We start from the raw sequence: 18,183 nt of genomic DNA on the forward strand, positions 1-18,183 counted from the left end.
TGCAGCACAAGTTGAAATCAACGATACTCATTTCCTTTCTTTCATTTAGGCATTCCCGTAGTATTTCAAACACTAGCTTTACTAGTCCGATCTGTATATGACAAATACTGTATAACCAGTATGTACAAAAAGCTTTTCTCGATTGCTCCGCGACTCTATCGCTTTGTGATGTCACAAAATATGTTCCAGAATCCCCTAGTTTTGTCACAATGCCTACCGTATCTGGTAATTCTCTTACATGCGTTGGGCGTGCCTTTACAAACGTATTGGCAATTTTTTTGCCAAATGTGGCTATAAAAGAGTTTGAAATCTCGTAACAATAGTAAGCATAGCCTCAGAATATTAGATTTTTCTGGGAGCCATATGCCGTCACTAAAAGAGCCATAGGTTCCCGACCCCTGCGCTACACGATATAAAATCAATCCGGCAAAACTTTTATTTGCAAGTTGAAGTTCCCATTGTTTTGTAATCATTGTTTATTTTATCACCATACTGCCATATGTACAACATGTATTTCCAATATCTGAATGGGTGGTTCACGTAACTGCTGGTCGATAACGGCTTCCTCCACCACCAAGTCCATGCTTCCGAAAACAAACAACATAACTAATCCCATACCCGACTTGGAATGGTAAACGGACGAGAGGCCGTGGTTCGCCATATGGATAAGCCTTTGTATCGGCTTTCCTCTCCTCCGGGATAAATATGTAAAATCCTATCCTATCCTGGTGTTAAACTACCGGTACTGATTCTGTGATTACTGATTACAAAACAATGGAAACTTCAACCGATTGCTGGATTGTGCAGGTCGAAACAGTCCAATGTTGTCGCATCACAGTCCAGCAGTCCGACAGTATTAATACCCATATGATCAATCAATCAATCAATCATTTTATTTCGGCTCTCTGACTAAAACGGAACAATACAAAAAAGTAAACAGACAACAAATACAGAACAATACAAAAAAGTAAACAAACAACAAATACAGAGATACCTGGAAGGCGAGCATAACTTAAAATAAATTTAAAAAACGTACAAGTACGTGCCCACCCACCAAAAAATAAAATAGAAATAATACGATTATACAAAAAATATGGACACGATTCAAAATCGGGCAGTCCTTATAACTCAATTTAAAATGATAAAAGCCAAATAATTGCTTGAATCAGTGGATAATTTACATGGAGTAAAATAAGTATTGCGCTTGAAATAAGACAGGTAGATAAAATTAAATGTAATAGAATCCCAACGACCTCCTCCGTCTCTGATAGATGTTTCAAATGTTCGTATACGATTATGGTAGCTGAGAAATCGCCAGAATTAGCCTTGCAGTAAATATATATAAATAAAGCTGATCCCGAATTCTGTAAATTTCGGGTCTGAGATTCCTATATAGCATAGAAATACTGAAATAAACAAGTCAAAATCTATGGGAGACATCGCTCGCTGTCAGAAATGCAAAAAATCACCAAAAACCTATGAAATGAAATCTCTAAAAGATAACGCTTTATTCTAGACTGCAAGACTTGAGTTGAAAACAGCTGAACCTGTGATCTTAGCGGGCTCCTAAGACAGAATACCGGTACAGGAATAGGCTGTCAGACTTCTTAGCTTTTGGACGACAATGTCATCTAGATTTGTTGCACGGGTACCGGTACTTAACACTTCTCTCACTATATCCAAAAGAAATGAGGAAAATATTTACGACCTCATTATCGTATAATTCGTACAGAATTGTTCGCAGAGGAAGATAAACAATATAAAATTTCGTTTTAGAATCTGTGATAAATCACAGTTTGGAAATAGCAGCTGCGAACATGACGTCATAGCACACCTGAGTGAACTCCGCCCGTTTTAATAGTCTGTCACGTGACTCGTGTAAAGTAATTTTATTTCGAATTCATAATCCATCATATAAAGGCTACAATGAAAAAAAATCTGAGCACATGAAAGATATAAATCTCTAATGGAGTTTAGAACGCACATATATAGAGAATTAAAGCAGCGAATTTCAAATGAGAAAACACGTGCTTGCCCACCAAAAAAAAAATCTAACGCAGTCTCTCACACACCTCCGGCGCGAAATTACAACAGGTGTGGAGGGTACCTTTTCTATCTTCAACCCTCTGCCTGACCTCCCTCAGCCTCCCTATCTTCGCCCCACCGCCCCAATCTTCATATCCGCGACCCATCCACCTCATATCCCCGACCCACCGCCTTACCAACGTCCCGATCGTGAAATCCCACTTTTTTTAGCGAAGCTTTATACGGGTCAAGTATGCCAATGATGTTATTGAAGCGTACGTCGAAGAAACACTGAACTGTCGTCTAATTGCCTCATTTGCGGAGCCTTTTTATGATAGTTTATGGTTTGGAATCTCAACTACCATAATTGATAGCTTAGAAATGAGCTATTATTTACCTTGATAGGTTACTAAACTACCACTCAATATGGGACGCGTTCCCGATTACTTGAAGCATGAAAAAAAAAAAAAAAAAAGATCACTTGAGGCACCGTTACGATTCGGATATGACATTTTCATATTATGAATATTGATCCAAATCAGATCGTAATCTAATCCGTGAAAATAAGAAAAATAAAAAAAAGTTCCCGAATTTTGGTTGGACACCATCGATATCATTAACTCCAAAACAGACTACTTTCTGTGGGACAACAGGGGAATCATATTCGTAGGAAATGTAATCATACATATTTTACCTCCGACAAGACGTTTGATTAGTTTAAAGGGCGTGTCCAATGAGATAAAGTTTAGTCAGTGCTCGATGGATTAAGTAAGACTAAATGCGGACGCCAAATATAAATAAGCGGTACGGAGGTACATCTCTGTAAACTGGGTAGCCTACATCCTGGTTAAAAGCCACTGTCTTAAACAAGCCTCAAGCCATGAATCAGAAGAGACCCCGAAAAATAAAGTCGATAGTCAAACAAACCCAAGTTACACTTCTGTCATCAGACCAGAGCCAGAAAACAACACCGTGTCTGAATGAAGCCAACTTCCCGAATAAATTGATCTAGAAAGTAGAGAAACAAAAGATTGATCACTCATCCACCAATTCCGAAAATTGTTATCCTCCATACCACAAATATCACCCAACAAGAGTGAGAAGAGTTCAACAACAACTTCCTCGTCAACGTGTTTACTAGAGCAGTGCTCCGCGAGACGATACCAGGTGTGCCGCACATGACTTGCAACTTTTCTCTTCTTTTTACAATTTTTTTTTATCCTTTGTTAATTTTATGTTAGTCTACTACTCTACTCTACTAACGTAAAGTTAACCTGCTTTTACGTTAGCTTGACCGACACCAATTCAAATTCCTGTAGTCGTGTAGTAGTCGATTCCAAGTAGTAGTCCAATTCAATTCCGTGAAGTCGTGTAGTATATAATCGAATATAAATAAAACTTGAGCTAGAGGAAAGAATTACCCCTGCGTATTCGAGAAGATTTCTTTGAAGTAAGAAATGACAGAACGCTAAGACTGAAAATCAGCGAAATTCCACTTGATGTGTTTTGGATTTCAATAAAAGAAAAATATAAGCACATTTCCAATGCAGCTATTGAAATATTGCTCCAGTTTTGCACTACTTATATGTGCGAACGAAGCTTTTCCTCTTTATTACTGATCACAAAACGATTAACGATCCTGTATAAAAGATGTTGACGGCGAATTTCGAGTTGCTCTTTCACGTATTGTACTCATAGAGGGAGTGCAAGGTTTTGAAACCAGGTCCCCCGGACCGTAGTAATTAATTCGAACCTGCAAACCCGCGCAGGTTAACAGGGGTGCGGTGTCAAGCCACACCACCGACCGGCACATTGTGTGCTTTGGAATGATGAAAAAATAAATTACTGAAAACTGACTGACTGAGTAGTCGATCGCGTACTGTACAGTCGCAAAATACGATATACACAATCACATACAGCCTGATAGAGCATATTATAACGTAGCAACAAAGTTTTGCCGCGGTCAAGGTTTGTAAATGGACTAGCCCAGTGGTTTCTAAACTTTTGAAAAAAAATTTCATGACGGTCCCCTTTCAAATTTTTTATTGGTGCCCGGCCTTGTGCCCCAGAGCAAAACATTAAAACGAACAAAAGTGTGCACTTGTATCGTTGTAAGGCAGCGTTTAGAAGCGAACTAGCATAACTTTATAAACTGCTTACTGTAACTCCCTCCTATATCAACAAACATGCAAAAATGCAGCGTCAGCTACTCTGCAGTCAGTTAACTTGTTTTGGCAGCAATTGAACTCTCTCTGTGATTTCATAATACGAGGAAATTGTAATTTAGGTTGAGCTGTCATGTAACATTCATGGTTTGAGCATATTTATTTTTCGCTGTTCAGATATTAAATGAATACTTCGCCAGATTTTATAGGGAACTTTCAACGACTTAAAACGAGAATATCGGTCAGAGACCGAAGACTTATCGATCGAAAGTTGGGGGATCCCCAAAACAGCGCTTTTACTCCATAGTGACACCTTGTGTCCTATCACTAATTAATGAATAACTCGCTAATCATACGACATAATTCATCCAAAATCAATAGGCTTCTGGTCTGACATATGATGAATGCACATGCAAAATTAGGAGCAGATTCATTTTCGCTTTCGTGAGATATCGCGTGCATCTAACAGACAGACAAACACCTATCAACATACTTACCGATTAAAATCGATAAGTAATTACGCAGGCCCTAGACCTGAATTGTAAGATTCGAATAAATCCTGAGTAAATGATGAACATTTAGTCCGGGTACAATTAAATAATCAAATTATTTTTTGCTGCGATTTCATTAAAAATGCGCCAACAAAGCTGGGCTAATTGGCATCGGTCGAATTTTTTGTACGCGTGTGTGCAGTTCTGCATATTCAGTAGCATACTCATTCGTCAGTCGCGAGTTATTTTGAAGATTTCAGTGAAGTCGATCGCGGCTGCAAAAATGGATAGTGCGCTCCCAAGCTTACCCGTTGCGTGCATGCCTATGTACAATAAGAATAGCTCATTTTATAAAATTCCAAAATGCTTCGCGGCACACTTGCCAATCTCTCACGCAGTTTGAGAAACGCTGTGCAAACTTCTAAGGCAAAAAACTAAAACAGTTCGCCCTAAATCCCAACTAGGAGGGACGTTACACAAACTCCACCGATTGCTTGAATTTATTTACATTTTTGTTAAGCTATGAATATTTACAATGAAGCACGGATCATCTATGGACAAAATATATTACAAGCACGGCCACACATAATTCGTAACAAATTAAAAATTCAAATACGGCCACACCTACGCACGATATAACAGCAACAATATCCAAGTATAATCTGTACATACGACACCAAAATTACCAACGGCCTTAGCTGATTCAAACATATGCATGACACAGACTGCAAAAAAACACAATATCACGAAACGGTGGTTTTACTGTAAACGTCCTATCACCAAAGAAATTAGGTACGAGACCAGAATATTCTCAGCTCAGGGGCAGCAATCCGCACAAATATATCTCGAATTACAAATTTTTCTTGGCTTAATTATATTCGAAACTTGGAGGGTCGATGCAAGTCATTGGGTGATTATTACAAATTGTTATTTGGTCAGTTTTCTTTATCCAATCCGTCCATGGGTAAAAATGCGAGAATAACGCGCCGAAGACGAACAGAATAAATATAAAAAGGCTTTGGGAAAATAACAGAATACTACTAATATAGTAAGGTTACCAGCCATCACCATCAAAATAAACAAATTAGGATATTACTGATGGGACAATATCAGGATAGAACAGAGGTGGGCAAGGTTTTTGGACCTGGGGCGAAACTTTTGCCCACCTAGACTGGCGGGCCATGTAGTTGTGGTGTGAAAAGTTACATTTCATGAGAAATATTTACAGTGTTACAAAAGTGGACAACAATAAGCCGTGTGCTGAACTAAATTCAATCGCAACCTCAACAATTCTTTGAGCTCTTTTTCAGCTAAAACACCAAATTTGGATTTGGCTGTGACAGCATCAGGCGGGTCATTTTGAAATACTCAACGGGTCGGATTCGGCCTGCGGGCCGTAGTCTGCACAGGTCAGAGATAGAACCAGACTGATCAGGTTAGCATGTTCGCCCAGCCTTTCTGCTTAAGCTGATTTATCTTAACCAGAGAGTAAAATTAGTGGTGGTCAATAGCGGGATGGCACCTTTTATTCGCATCTTCTGCGAGCGGCAAAAGAGAAAATTTCCGCCAGTATTACTACATGGTTGCCATGGTGATTCACGCAAAATGCGCCTCGGCAGGGAAACACGATTCCATTGCGGCATATTTACCCAAGCCCGAGAGGCTTCAAATTATCATTTTTGGAAATATACGATCGCCCGGAGCAATCATCTCACCTTGATTCAAGGTATTTATCTCTCATTCGTTCCTTAACAATATGGACGATCGACGAAAGCATAATTCCCCAATTTCAAGCTTGCCCTGATAAATCGTCCATTATTGCGCCAAGAAAACATGAAGACGAACCAGGCCAGACCGTCCATATCCATCCAAGGAGTGTCGATAGCAAGTCTTAGAGTATATGCCCTCATACATTGCTTGCTATCAGTCCCCATTGGATGTGGGAATAACTAGCTAGCTAGTTTCAAAGACTACTAGTATAGCCCATAGGATTAGCACAAGAAAAATCAAAAATATATACAGACTACCCCTCAAGTCTCCGATTATTTCAAGATTTAAGAGTTTAATTGTCCGGTCGTCCAAAGTTCCATGTCCAGATCTTCACCAACTATTTGTTGGGCCTTTATCCCGATGTTTTCACCCGGACATTAGCCAGGACTCCATCTTCGCTCCAGCCATTTGCCGAGCAAGCATGTGTAATATAAACATCTAGCAGATGACATGATTGCCTTCCCGTTGTGAAGAAATTGTCCACGTCATAAGCGCTTGATCCTAGCAGACAACAAAATTTTGACGTCACAATATAAATTCTGCAAAAACGTTTATGAACAAATAAACCAGGATAATCAACCCCCAACGGTGGAAAGCAATCATGTATAGGGCCTAGTAGCATGCAAATAATGATATAAAAATGAAGAGACTTCCTCTCAGATTGTTGAAATCAAAAAGTAGGTTTTCATGGGTTATCTATGGAGAGAGGAAAGCTGATAATATGGCGAATTACAGCCTCTCGTCAGGTTGCTATTCCCAGTGTTGGCTCAATTATGCATCTATGTAATATTTTCCATTATGCCTTCATAGAAAGTTGTTACAGTTCCCATTATGGCTTCACAGAAAGTCGTTACCGCCCCCCAAATGCCTCTCAAGATTTTTTCAAACTGCCTCAAATAGACAGAGATTAAAAATCTGCATAAAAATTTATTCTAAGGCAGCAAAAATAGCGGCAGAGGGGCACAGTGATTTGGGTCTGGCAAAAATATTTCACAATACTGATGCAGAAATTATCCTACAAGATTTTCTAGGTCTACTTATAAAGATGGCTCCAGACAAGCAGGTAGGTGGGAGAGAGAAAAAAAAGCCGTTTTTGAAGTAATATGAATACAGCCATTGCAAAGTTACACAACGTTGGTAATCAAAATTTCCAACAATCTACAATTTGAAAAACAATAGTGGGGTGGGATTCAAGGCATCCATGGGTGGCTCTTAAAAATCTAGTAAATTTCTAAAAAAGAGTAGTATCATTCCTTATAGCATTTTTTGAAGAAAAATGAAATAAACATGCAATTTGAAAAATATTGATTGCTTGTCTGGAGACTTGTTCATAGTAAAAGCACCTAGAAAAAAAAAAACTTTCGACATTCTAAAACCGTGAAACATTTCTGCCAGAATGGGAATAAAAACAAATAAAAAATTGAACTGAAAGATTGCATTAGAGTCGCATAATAACATTCCGAAAATTCTGATGAATTCATACAAGGCTTTGTAGCGTCATCTGCCATCGTGTCCAGGAATGATTAACAATGCATGACTGTCTCTAATTCATAACTTCGCAAATAAGTTCGAAAACTCGAATAGTTTGTAGTCCTGACGGTGGTTGGAATGTTGTACCATAAACTAGGGTGCGCTTGTGAATCTGCTCCATGCGAAGATTTTGAACTAAACGTTCTCTGATATTAGAGCTTTATATTTCCTTCATGTTTCCCAACTTGGGGTGAGGAAGAGAGGAAAGCTGAGTTGAAGTTTTGAGATTTGATGCTTGAATACTTTGATCTTATTATTCCCATTTGTTTCCGATCTCAAGGTAGGAAGGAGAACAACCTTTTATGGTGCAAGCTTCAATGCAGCTCATGGTATATCAGAGACAATACATTTCTTTTTGCGGATGTTGAGACTTTCTTCTTTTTGTCGGTGCTGACACTATATCAACTTCGGGGTGAATTTGGAAAAATTGAGAGACGAAAAGACCAAAGTTTTTGTATTGCATGAGTGAATACAGTTGAGGGCGAGTGTACATGGCTCGATCATCCAAACTACCGGCATCTCGTCGTGACTTCTCTGTGCGGGAACCAAGTGAAGGTCTGGGGGAGAGTTGAAATAGAGAGGGAGAGTCGAAACGACTGACGTTTTTGGATTGCATGATCGAATACGACTTGTGCTTATTTTTGTTTTGAATGTAGACGGCTCGATGATGAACTGCCTGGTCCCTCTCGTCCAGGTGGAGTATAAGAATAAAAAGCCATTCATCTGTTCCAGATTGAAAGGACATGGTTGGGGACTTGGGAGTCGTACAGAATACTCCAAAATTTGCGAGGAGAAAAGCTGATGACACAGCAGAATCGTAAAAAACTATTCCAACTAAAGATAAGGGAATAAATCATAACCATGAAGGGTGGCAGCCCTGATTGGATTGATGGTTTTACATAAATTAGTCAATATATTCACTGAAGAGAAAATGAAAGTAAAGTCATGGTGGCAGGGATTACTCCTCCATAGCGACTTCTTCTGGTTGAGGAGTATCATCTTGTATTCCACTAGGTGGTGTCTTACTCATTTTTTGTTCTTCTACCCCCTCTGTATGATCTGGATTCGTGATTTTGCAATGCAGCTCATCCTGCTCATCTGTGACTTGCTCATGAGCATATTTACTGTTATTTTCCTGAGAATTGTCATTGGATTCATGATGGTCAATTTTATCATGTTTTTCCTCCCTCTCATTTTCGTGAAATTGTTCATTCTCATGGGATGTTTCATCGTGAATTTGATGATCATAATTTGGCTCATGGGAATCCTGAACAACTTTTTGCTCATTACTTGCACCAAATTCATCTAAAGGCTCATGAGCTTCTGTGAACTGTCCTGTGGGCTCATGAGATAAATCACTTTCACCATGAGCAGGTTGCGATTGGTCGTTTTTCTCATGAGAATCATCATGCGCTTGTAAATCATCATTTTGCTCATGAGCTGCATCAGATTCACCAGTGAACTCAGGGGCTTCCCCGCGCTTATCCTCGGGTAATAGATCTTCCGAAGCGGAGATTTTTGATGGGGACTGGTCACCAGATGGAGCTAAAGGAGCATGCCCATCTTTCTCGGCAGGTGTCGGGGTTTGCTCCGTTTCATCTATAACAATGAAATTTTAATATAAGCAAAGCGAGATTACTAGAATTTCAATGTAATTCAACCTCATATTCGATGATGGCCCCACCTACTATAACTCTGAAACTTTTTAAAACAAGGGATTACTTAATTCATTCTTTTAGCTAAAACATCAAAATTTGGTTTCAGTTTGGTTGTAGCAGCATCAGGTGGGCCAGATTGAATTACCCAACGGGCCAGATTTAGCCCACGAGATGAAGTTTGCCCATGTCAGGACTAGACTATGTTGATTTAAGAACAAATACATCATATTCATGAGATAAGTGAACAAACCTTCAAGTTTTCTGCGTTTACTTTCAGTCGGTTCATCCGTTGATTTTCTCGTTCGATCTTCGTCCGATCGTTTCTCTCTACTGCCCTCATCTCGATCTCTGTCTCTACTTCTGCGTCTTTCACGACGATCCTGAAACAAGTTGAATTAATTACAAATAATTCTTTTTTTTTACTATTGATCAGTGTTGGTTGATTATTTTCCAGCTTAAGAGGAATTCCAGCCCCTAACTTCATGGTGAGGGCTTTGCCGCCAACCAGAACCACAAAGCAAAAGCTTTTGTTGGGAAGTTAGAGTACTGGTAGAAACTTGGAAGCGGCCACTGATGCAGGAATTAGAAAGGAATTACATATTTAGCGAACCACGGCCCTTCGTCAAGTTACCAGTCAATGTCGGATATGTGATTATTGGATACATTTAGTGGACATAACGATCGTTTTGTTGTTCTTGGTGTTCTTTGACACTTTTTGGACACCTAGTGGAAATATTAAAAAACCGCTTTTCTCTTCGATCACTGGACTAATTGCTTTGAAATTTGTAGTGGTTAAAGATGAAATTTTTCTCCAGAAGGCTATTACTTTTATTTATTTCAAATATTTCTGTTAGCTCTGTGAGATTTGTTTTTGTTTGCTATGACGTCACTGAACGTTCTGCGGACATCGGACACCATTTTGTGTCTAACTGTACTGCTTCGCTTGGTGTGAATATATTTGTAGACTGTGATCTGACGGTACGGTATACCGTACTGTACTGCGAACAGACGTGTCCATATATTTGGGCGTAGTCCTCTTGTTTTTCGGAAATAGACTTCATGGTGAAGGAACCCGTAATGGATCGACTAGTGGATTTCACCCAGTTATTTGTATATTGGCCCCTGTACTAAAGGTTGCACATCCCTGCTGTCAAGGAAACCACTGCAATGGATCCTATTCATTTGCTCAATGAATGAAATCCGGGCAATAGGAGTTTTCCACATAGGAAAGCCCTGCAGATGATTTCAGTTTGATATTGCACATGTGATATTTATCCCCCACATGATGGCACATGCCCAACTGTGGTCTGCTAATGTGCACATAGACAAATGGGTGTTCCCAGATCACATAAAACTGTTCCCATAAAGGGGTACTCCCGTAGTTTGTGTACCAGGTTAGGCCATAATTTTATTCAGATTTTCCTTATTTTAGTTCTATTACAAGTTCATGGACTGTCTGTGTTAGCCAAGTGAATATATTCCCTGCCCATAGGTTTCAGTCCCCTTTACACAATTTGGTGTAATATAGGCGAACAAAATTAGTTTCCTCCATATTGGTACACATACTTCTGGAGCGCCCACTAATGAGAATGGTCATAGTTTGCCAATGAGCACCGGAAGAGACAGTGGTGCGCAAATGTTATATAAGAGTTCCCAGATGTCATATGAAAGTGTTCCTATGGACTAAAACCACACACATGATGCCCCACAACTTTAGTGTGCAAACTCTCACCCGATCATCTTTTCTTCTATCTCTGTCCCGCCGGTCTCTGTCGTCACGACGACTCCTGTCCTCACGCCGATCACGATCGTCACGACGATGGCGGTCATCATCACGATCTATAAGATAACAGTCATTTTTACTTCGTTAGATTATCTTATCTTACTCAAAATATTTCACCGCTCAAAGTATCTGACAGCCAAGGCAAAAATGGCCGTTCTCTATAACAGGGTTTCCCGAACTGGGGTCAGCGAACCCCCGCGGCCTGAGCCTGTTAACCCTTGCTGCAAGGTAGGTTCATGAAACGAAATTTAGTCAATTGTGCGACACTCTAGTTATATACACATTTAAATTAGGTCCATGTGTTCAATTAGTACCGGCAGTCTGGATATCGGGTAGCAAATAGATCATAATATTATCAAATTGCCCTTGGTCCACCAGTATTATAATAATATGTATTTAATCAGACTTTCATTAGTTTTATTTAGTCAAAGTAAACGTTATCCTTCCTCGTTGGTTAGGCACAGAAATTGATCACGTCCACCCACTCACCCAGGATGTAATAAACTGAGTTGGCAATGCGAAGCTGAAAAGATTCAGGCGCTCCTGAACATGATAGCTCAGTGCTCGCAAACCTATAGAGCATTGGTTCTAAAACTAAAAAAAGAGGCGTAGACAAGTTTTTGAGAGGCGTGGAGCTAATTAGAAATATTTGTTAGATTTAATCTTGCCAGGCTTATTTTGGATATTTTCAACGTGTTCATAAAACATACTTTCGCCTTACTATCTGTTATTTGTAGCTTATAGTTAGCTGGGTATTTTTGGGGTGGGGCGCGAGACTAGACAAATTTTAAAAAGGGGGCACGTTCATAAAACCTACTTTCGGCTTTCTATCTCTTATTTGTAGCTATTGTTAGCTAGCATGTTTTGAACCACTGCTATAGAGTATTGTTTGGAGTGGGAAATGCAATAAAAAAAAAAATCAAAGGCCGATTTAATTTAAATGTTTATTAAAACCAAAGTTGGGGATTCCCCACCTTTGTCCCTCCTCCTGTCTCCCCTGTCTTCTTTCTCCGGTTCAGGTTCGGCCGATGGTGGCGGCCCGAAGCCTGTTGGAAGTCCAAACGCAGAAAAATCTATTTCCTCTACAACATATTCATCTTCCTGTTCACGGCGTTGACGAAGAACCTGAGAGGTGGATAGATGGTTAATATTTACTCCGACCAAGGATATGTTATCAATATCAGTGTAATGAAGGGTGCATGAGCCCACCAAGACTGACGGGCCATGTGAGTGTGACGTAAAAAGTTACATTTCATGGATATAATTCATTTAAAATGTCACAAAAGCAAAAGTGGAAAACAATATGCTTCGTGACAAAACTATATTTGATCCTAAACAAATTCCGTTGGTTATTTTTCAGCTCAAACATCAAAGTTTGGTTTTAGTTTGGTGGTGGCAGCATGAGACGGGCCAGATTGAATTACCCAACAGGCCAGATTAGGACCGTACTTTTCCCATGTCCTGGGCTGTATTTGACATCCCAGGTCATGCTCAGCCATCTGGGAAAATGCTAGTTACCATAAATACAATAAAGGGTGCTCCCGTAGTATGTGCATCAGGATGTCGCACAACCTAATAATCCTAACCTGGTACACATACTATGTTCAGGTTGTGCGTCATCTTGGTACACATACTACGGGGGCACCCAATAAAGATAGATCCTGACCTCGTCTCTTTTTTTCTTATATTCCATATCCTCTTCATCAACTTCTTCTTCAAATTGATCTCGATGTCCGAAACCTCCGAACCCCCCACGACCCCCTCGACCAAAATCATCCCGACCTAGAATTTGAGATAAAAACAATTAAACTAGAATTTCCCCATGAACAATTAGGTATACTCAGAGGTGGGATTAAGCCGGTTCACACCGGTTCTATAGAACCGTCTCGCGGAATTTTATGAGATCAGCGAACCGGTTAGCATTACTGGTTACTGTCAATGACTTTTTGTAACAGAACTGCGTGAAAAATATTACTTTTGTGATGGGACCGAGTGACAAAAAATTGAATCCCACCACTGGGTATACTACTTTCAGAAAGATAACAAATAAATATTACTTGGTACATGTGCAGTTTTACGAATTGTTATTTAAATTTATTCACAGTAACATCTTAATGCAGATTAGGAATACTAATGTACGATACAGACTGTAAAAAATCACAGGAGTCTTTTATTCAAGTTTTCAAAAAACCTGTGACATAGATGTCAGCAGAGAGTAACTCACCTGCAAATCTTCCACGGCCCCCCATCCTATCTCTTCCCCGGCCACCTCCATCTCTGAACCTGTCTCTATCATCTCTCTCGAATCTAAAAAAAAATTGACGGAATAAACATATTGGTTAGTTGGGACCGTCAGATGGGTAACAGATGGTAGGATCACTTTCAAGTCTTGTTCCCAGTCTATCACCCTAACCGCCATTCCAAGTCTGTTTAAATCCCCTATGGTAGTATTAAAATGTGCAAAAACGTAACTCAGACCATCTCAAGCTTCCATGATCTGTGGCTCACTTCCAAAGACAGCCCTTGTGGCCCACTTCCAAATATAGCACTTTTGGCCCACTTCAAAAAACAGCCCTTGTGACCCACTTCCAAATATAGCACTTTTGGCCCACTTCGAAAAACAGCCCTTGTGATCCACTTCCAAAGACAGCCTTTGTGGCCCACTTCCAAATATAGCACTTTTGGCCCACTTCAAAAAACAGCCCTTGTGACCCACTTCCAAAGACAGCCCTTGTGGCCCACTTCCAAATATAGCACTTTTGGCCCACTTCGAAAAACAGCCCTTGTGATCCACTTCCAAAGACAGCCTTTGTGGCCCACTTCCAAATATAGCACTTTTGGCCCACTTCAAAAAACAGCCCTTGTGACCCACTTCCAAACACAGCCCTTGTGGCCCACTTCCAAATATAGCACTTTTGAACCACTTCAAAAAACAGCCCTTGTGACCCACTTCCAAATATAGCACTTTTGGCCCACTTCAAAAAACAGCCCTTTTGGCCCACTTCCAAAGACAGCCCTTGTGGCCCACTTCCAAATATAGCACTTTTGGCCCACTTCAAAAAACAGCCCTTTTGGCCCACTTCCAAAGACAGCCCTTGTGGCCCACTTCCAAATATAGCACTTACTAAAAATACCTAGTTTTGTTTTTACGTGTTTAATAATGGAAACAAACTAAGGCATAGCTGTCTAAAATATAAAAACCTTGTATGTGAAAACCTTCACTCGCAACTACAGCACTATGTTTTCCCCTAAACAAGACATAGCTCGAGTTTTAAAAATGATTTCAAGCCCCCTCCTAAAAAAGACCCAGTGAATAGGCTTCTAGTCGGTAGCAAGAAATCTTTCCTACTCATTTTAAATAATTAAAAATCTATGTTCAGCAGTCATTCATTTTTAAATACAAATGTGTTATTTGGAAGTTAATGAATATTGGTTTCCATATTTTGTATATTTGAAAATCTTGTAATTCTCTACTTTGTGATTTTGTTCTGGATGAAAAGACATCCCCCCAAAATAAGCTCTAGTGTTATTTTTCGAAAAAAAAATTGAAATAAGACCCTGTCTTATTTTCGGGGAAACATGGTCTCGGTTAGAAAACCTGATTAAATTATTAAATTATCACAGACCTTCTGTCTCTCATCCCTCCTCTGTCTCGCCGATCTCTCTCCCGACTCCTCGATCTGTCTCGGCGTCTAAAATTAAGGAAATACTTTTAGATGTGATGATCGCCCAATTTTTGTATTATTTACGGATTGGAACAATTCAAGTGAACACGGTTAGGGAAGCAACAACATGAAATGGGAATGCACAGAGCAAAGAAACCTCTGGTCTTAATTGCAATGGAGTAGGGGAAATACCTCATATCATCTCTGCGTCTGTCATCTCTCCCATCTCGGTCTGGGAATCTGGAATTAAAAAGAATTTTGATACTATACATAAAGTGGTTCTAGACGATTCTTTACTGTATTTGCAAGATTTTTTGTGGTTTTAGATGGTATACAGGGGATATACAAAAAAAATGAAAATCGGAAAAGATATACCAAGGGTTGGAGAACACTGGTCTAAAGGAGCGTTTCCCAAACATTTTCGGCAACGGAACACTTACGCTTTTTATCTCGCCTTGCGGAACACCAAAAAATGGAAGGGTAAAATTGATGAAGAAAATAGGTATAATGCAGCGGTTCCCAAAGGGTTGGCTACTAGTGCGCTGTGGCGAGTTGCCAAATGCGCCATGTCGTTTACTTTCTATTACGTAGTGTTTGCCTCTAATGTTGCAGTTTATTTATCTGCTGAATCGAGTTTAGTGAACATTAGGCTTGTACGTAATTTACGGATTTACGTAATTATTTCGAGTTACGGAAGGGAAGTTACGATTTACGTAAAGTCGTGATTATTGGTCAGCGCTTTCTTGATGAAGCGAGCTCTTTTCAAAGCAGTCAATTTCATTGATTGTAAAAAATGAAATAAGTAGAAGAAGTTAGAGTTTCGGTATTCGCAGCCGTTCTTCTCTCTCTTGCCAATATGACGCCGTGATAATTAATGTCGCGCTTATCAAACAGCAATATGACGAAGAAGAAGAAATTGCGTAATGAACCAACGCAACTTCGTCTTCTCGGCATCGGTAAAATCGGAGACGGCAGAGAAACAACAAAACGACGAGATTTCCCGCGGACTGGTAAAAATCCTGCGGACCGGCGGTTGGGAACCACCGTTGTAGAATACTTAAATCGAGTCTAGAATCCAATTCTATTTTTATAGTTACACGTATTTCAATATTGGAAATTCCCCACCACAATGCATGATTAAAATTAAAAAAAGCTAAATTGTAGCCTAAATGTATAACTATCTTTGTACAGTATTTAATTGGAAATTATATTTCACCAAGGGAACGAGATTTAAGAATTTCACGATCATGTTTTTGTCTTTAATAACAGTTCAATATTGTCAATTTAACTACTATCAAATATAATCAAGTATGAGCCAGTGTGTTTATTCTGTGCGTGATCCATTTTCTATTACGAAATCTTTCTGTTACACTGGTTATCGTTATATGTCCGGACCTGGCCTTGCTCAATATGTTTTTCACAATGCCTCGCAAAATTTCGGCCATATATGATTTCGGCCAACTGTCTTTACCAAACGCGGCAACCTTTTTTTGATTTTATCGACGACTCGAATACCACAGGCACTCGACCAAACTTGTGTGAATCTCGGCCGATAGGATCGTCGACTTTAGTTAGAAAAATAAGTAAATTTTTTCGTGAGTGCAGTACGGCATTTAAATTATGAGCAAATAATGGTATAACAAGTTGCAAGTGCCGCACATATTTTTTAGAAAGTTGAAAACCGAACGGATGATACTTTTTATATCAAAAATCAAGCAACGATACATCTCTCGAATAGAATATAGATTTATTTCCTCATTGCATTGCACTTCAAAAAATTCCATTTGAATATATCCGGCGCCAATGAACCTTTTGCACTTAGGATCAACTTTTCTGCGTTTTGTTGCCATTTGTTTATTTTAATTAAATTTTAGGTTTAGGCTCATTAAACGAGTAATTGTGAATTTTATCCTTGTTAGATTATAATATAATTCAGCCTGCACGTGTCTCACAATAAATTCTTTTATGTATAAAGAAGATAATTGTCAAAACAGCTGTTTTGTTACTATAAAGCAGTAAAGCGCAGCGGGCCAGATCCCGCCTGCGGGCCGGGCTGTAGGTTGCCGACCCTTTGTTTAGGCCTACTTGTTTGCATATAGCAAGACCAAAAAGATTGCTATAAACTCAATAATGAACTTGACAGTCAAAAAGTTAGGCAGACGGTTAACGAAAATGCCACTATCCCCAAAAAGTTAGCCAGATTTAGGCTGACGGTACGCAATATTGAACGGTCGCCAGTTGGGAGAAAAGATCTATAATTTACATGGCAGTTGTCCAGAGCCTTGTTTAGAGTGAAGATATAAACAGAATGATACAGACCTTTCTCTGTCAGGATATCTTGGTCCGCCGAGTGGTCCATCCACTGGAGGGTGACGTCCATCAAATCCAAACCTCCCAGGGGGGGATCTGCGAAAACCTGGAGGGCCCCGATCATCCATTCTGTATCCAGGTGGAGGGCGTTCATCCATGCGGAACCCTGGGGGACGGTCGTGTATCTCTATTGGTGGTCGCTCATCCATACGAATTCTGTCTTCGACCGAAGGACGTCGATGGTCCACTGGAGGGAGCCTAACTTCTATTGCGGGTTGGGGAGGTCTCTTCCCACCATTCAGTTCAATGGTTTTATCTCCGAGCTTCTCATCTTTATCTGGATCCTCCAGCACGACTTCTTCCTCAACAATCACTCCGTCGTCCTCCAGTGGGGGTCGTTCCGGGGGTTGCTGTTGCCCTGGAAACGGTGGCCCTAAACCCATGGGGCCTTGTAGATGCATTGCACCTTGAGGCATAGATGGCATCATCTGAAAAATAAAGTTGATTTTGAGCTCCTAATTCAGGGTTGAATAATTTTGAGAATGCTGTATTCAACGATGATAATCCCATGTAACCCAAGTTGCACACAACACTGATAGTTTTAGTGCTTCGTCTAACTGGGATAAGACTTCTACATACCAAGACATGTTTCAACTATGTTCAGACGCAACAATAATAAATAAAAGATTGAAAGTAAGGTCGTCCATCTCCACCAGGACATATTCTGTATATTAAAGTCGATTTTTGTGAACCAGGGGTAATGTAATGGACCCACACCTAGGACCC

The 18,183-nt window shown here is 39.9% G+C and overlaps 1 protein-coding gene across 3 annotated transcripts in view; it reads right to left on the bottom strand.

Annotated features, from left to right (window-relative positions):
• Positions 1–5,166: 5,166 nt before the first annotated feature.
• Positions 5,167–18,183, bottom strand: part of LOC120337380 (uncharacterized) — a 36,509-nt gene continuing 23,492 nt past the window's right edge. For 2 of the 3 annotated variants that reach the window (XM_039405139.2, XM_039405140.2), the window contains exons 20-28: positions 17,407–17,885; positions 15,280–15,327; positions 15,049–15,114; positions 13,647–13,729; positions 13,089–13,204; positions 12,397–12,547; positions 11,372–11,478; positions 9,890–10,019; positions 5,167–9,580 (exon numbers count right to left, since the gene is read on the bottom strand). In XM_039405139.2, coding sequence (XP_039261073.2) covers positions 8,940–9,580; positions 9,890–10,019; positions 11,372–11,478; positions 12,397–12,547; positions 13,089–13,204; positions 13,647–13,729; positions 15,049–15,114; positions 15,280–15,327; positions 17,407–17,885 — 1,821 coding nt within the window. In that variant the 3' untranslated portion in view covers positions 5,167–8,939. The remainder of the gene's footprint in view (positions 9,581–9,889; positions 10,020–11,371; positions 11,479–12,396; positions 12,548–13,088; positions 13,205–13,646; positions 13,730–15,048; positions 15,115–15,279; positions 15,328–17,406; positions 17,886–18,183) is intronic. The other variant, XR_013478015.1, reaches the window with a different exon arrangement.

The sequence above is a fragment of the Styela clava genome, chromosome 10 (assembly GCF_964204865.1).
Source record: "Styela clava chromosome 10, kaStyClav1.hap1.2, whole genome shotgun sequence".
In the NCBI taxonomy this organism is placed as follows: domain Eukaryota; kingdom Metazoa; phylum Chordata; class Ascidiacea; order Stolidobranchia; family Styelidae; genus Styela; species Styela clava.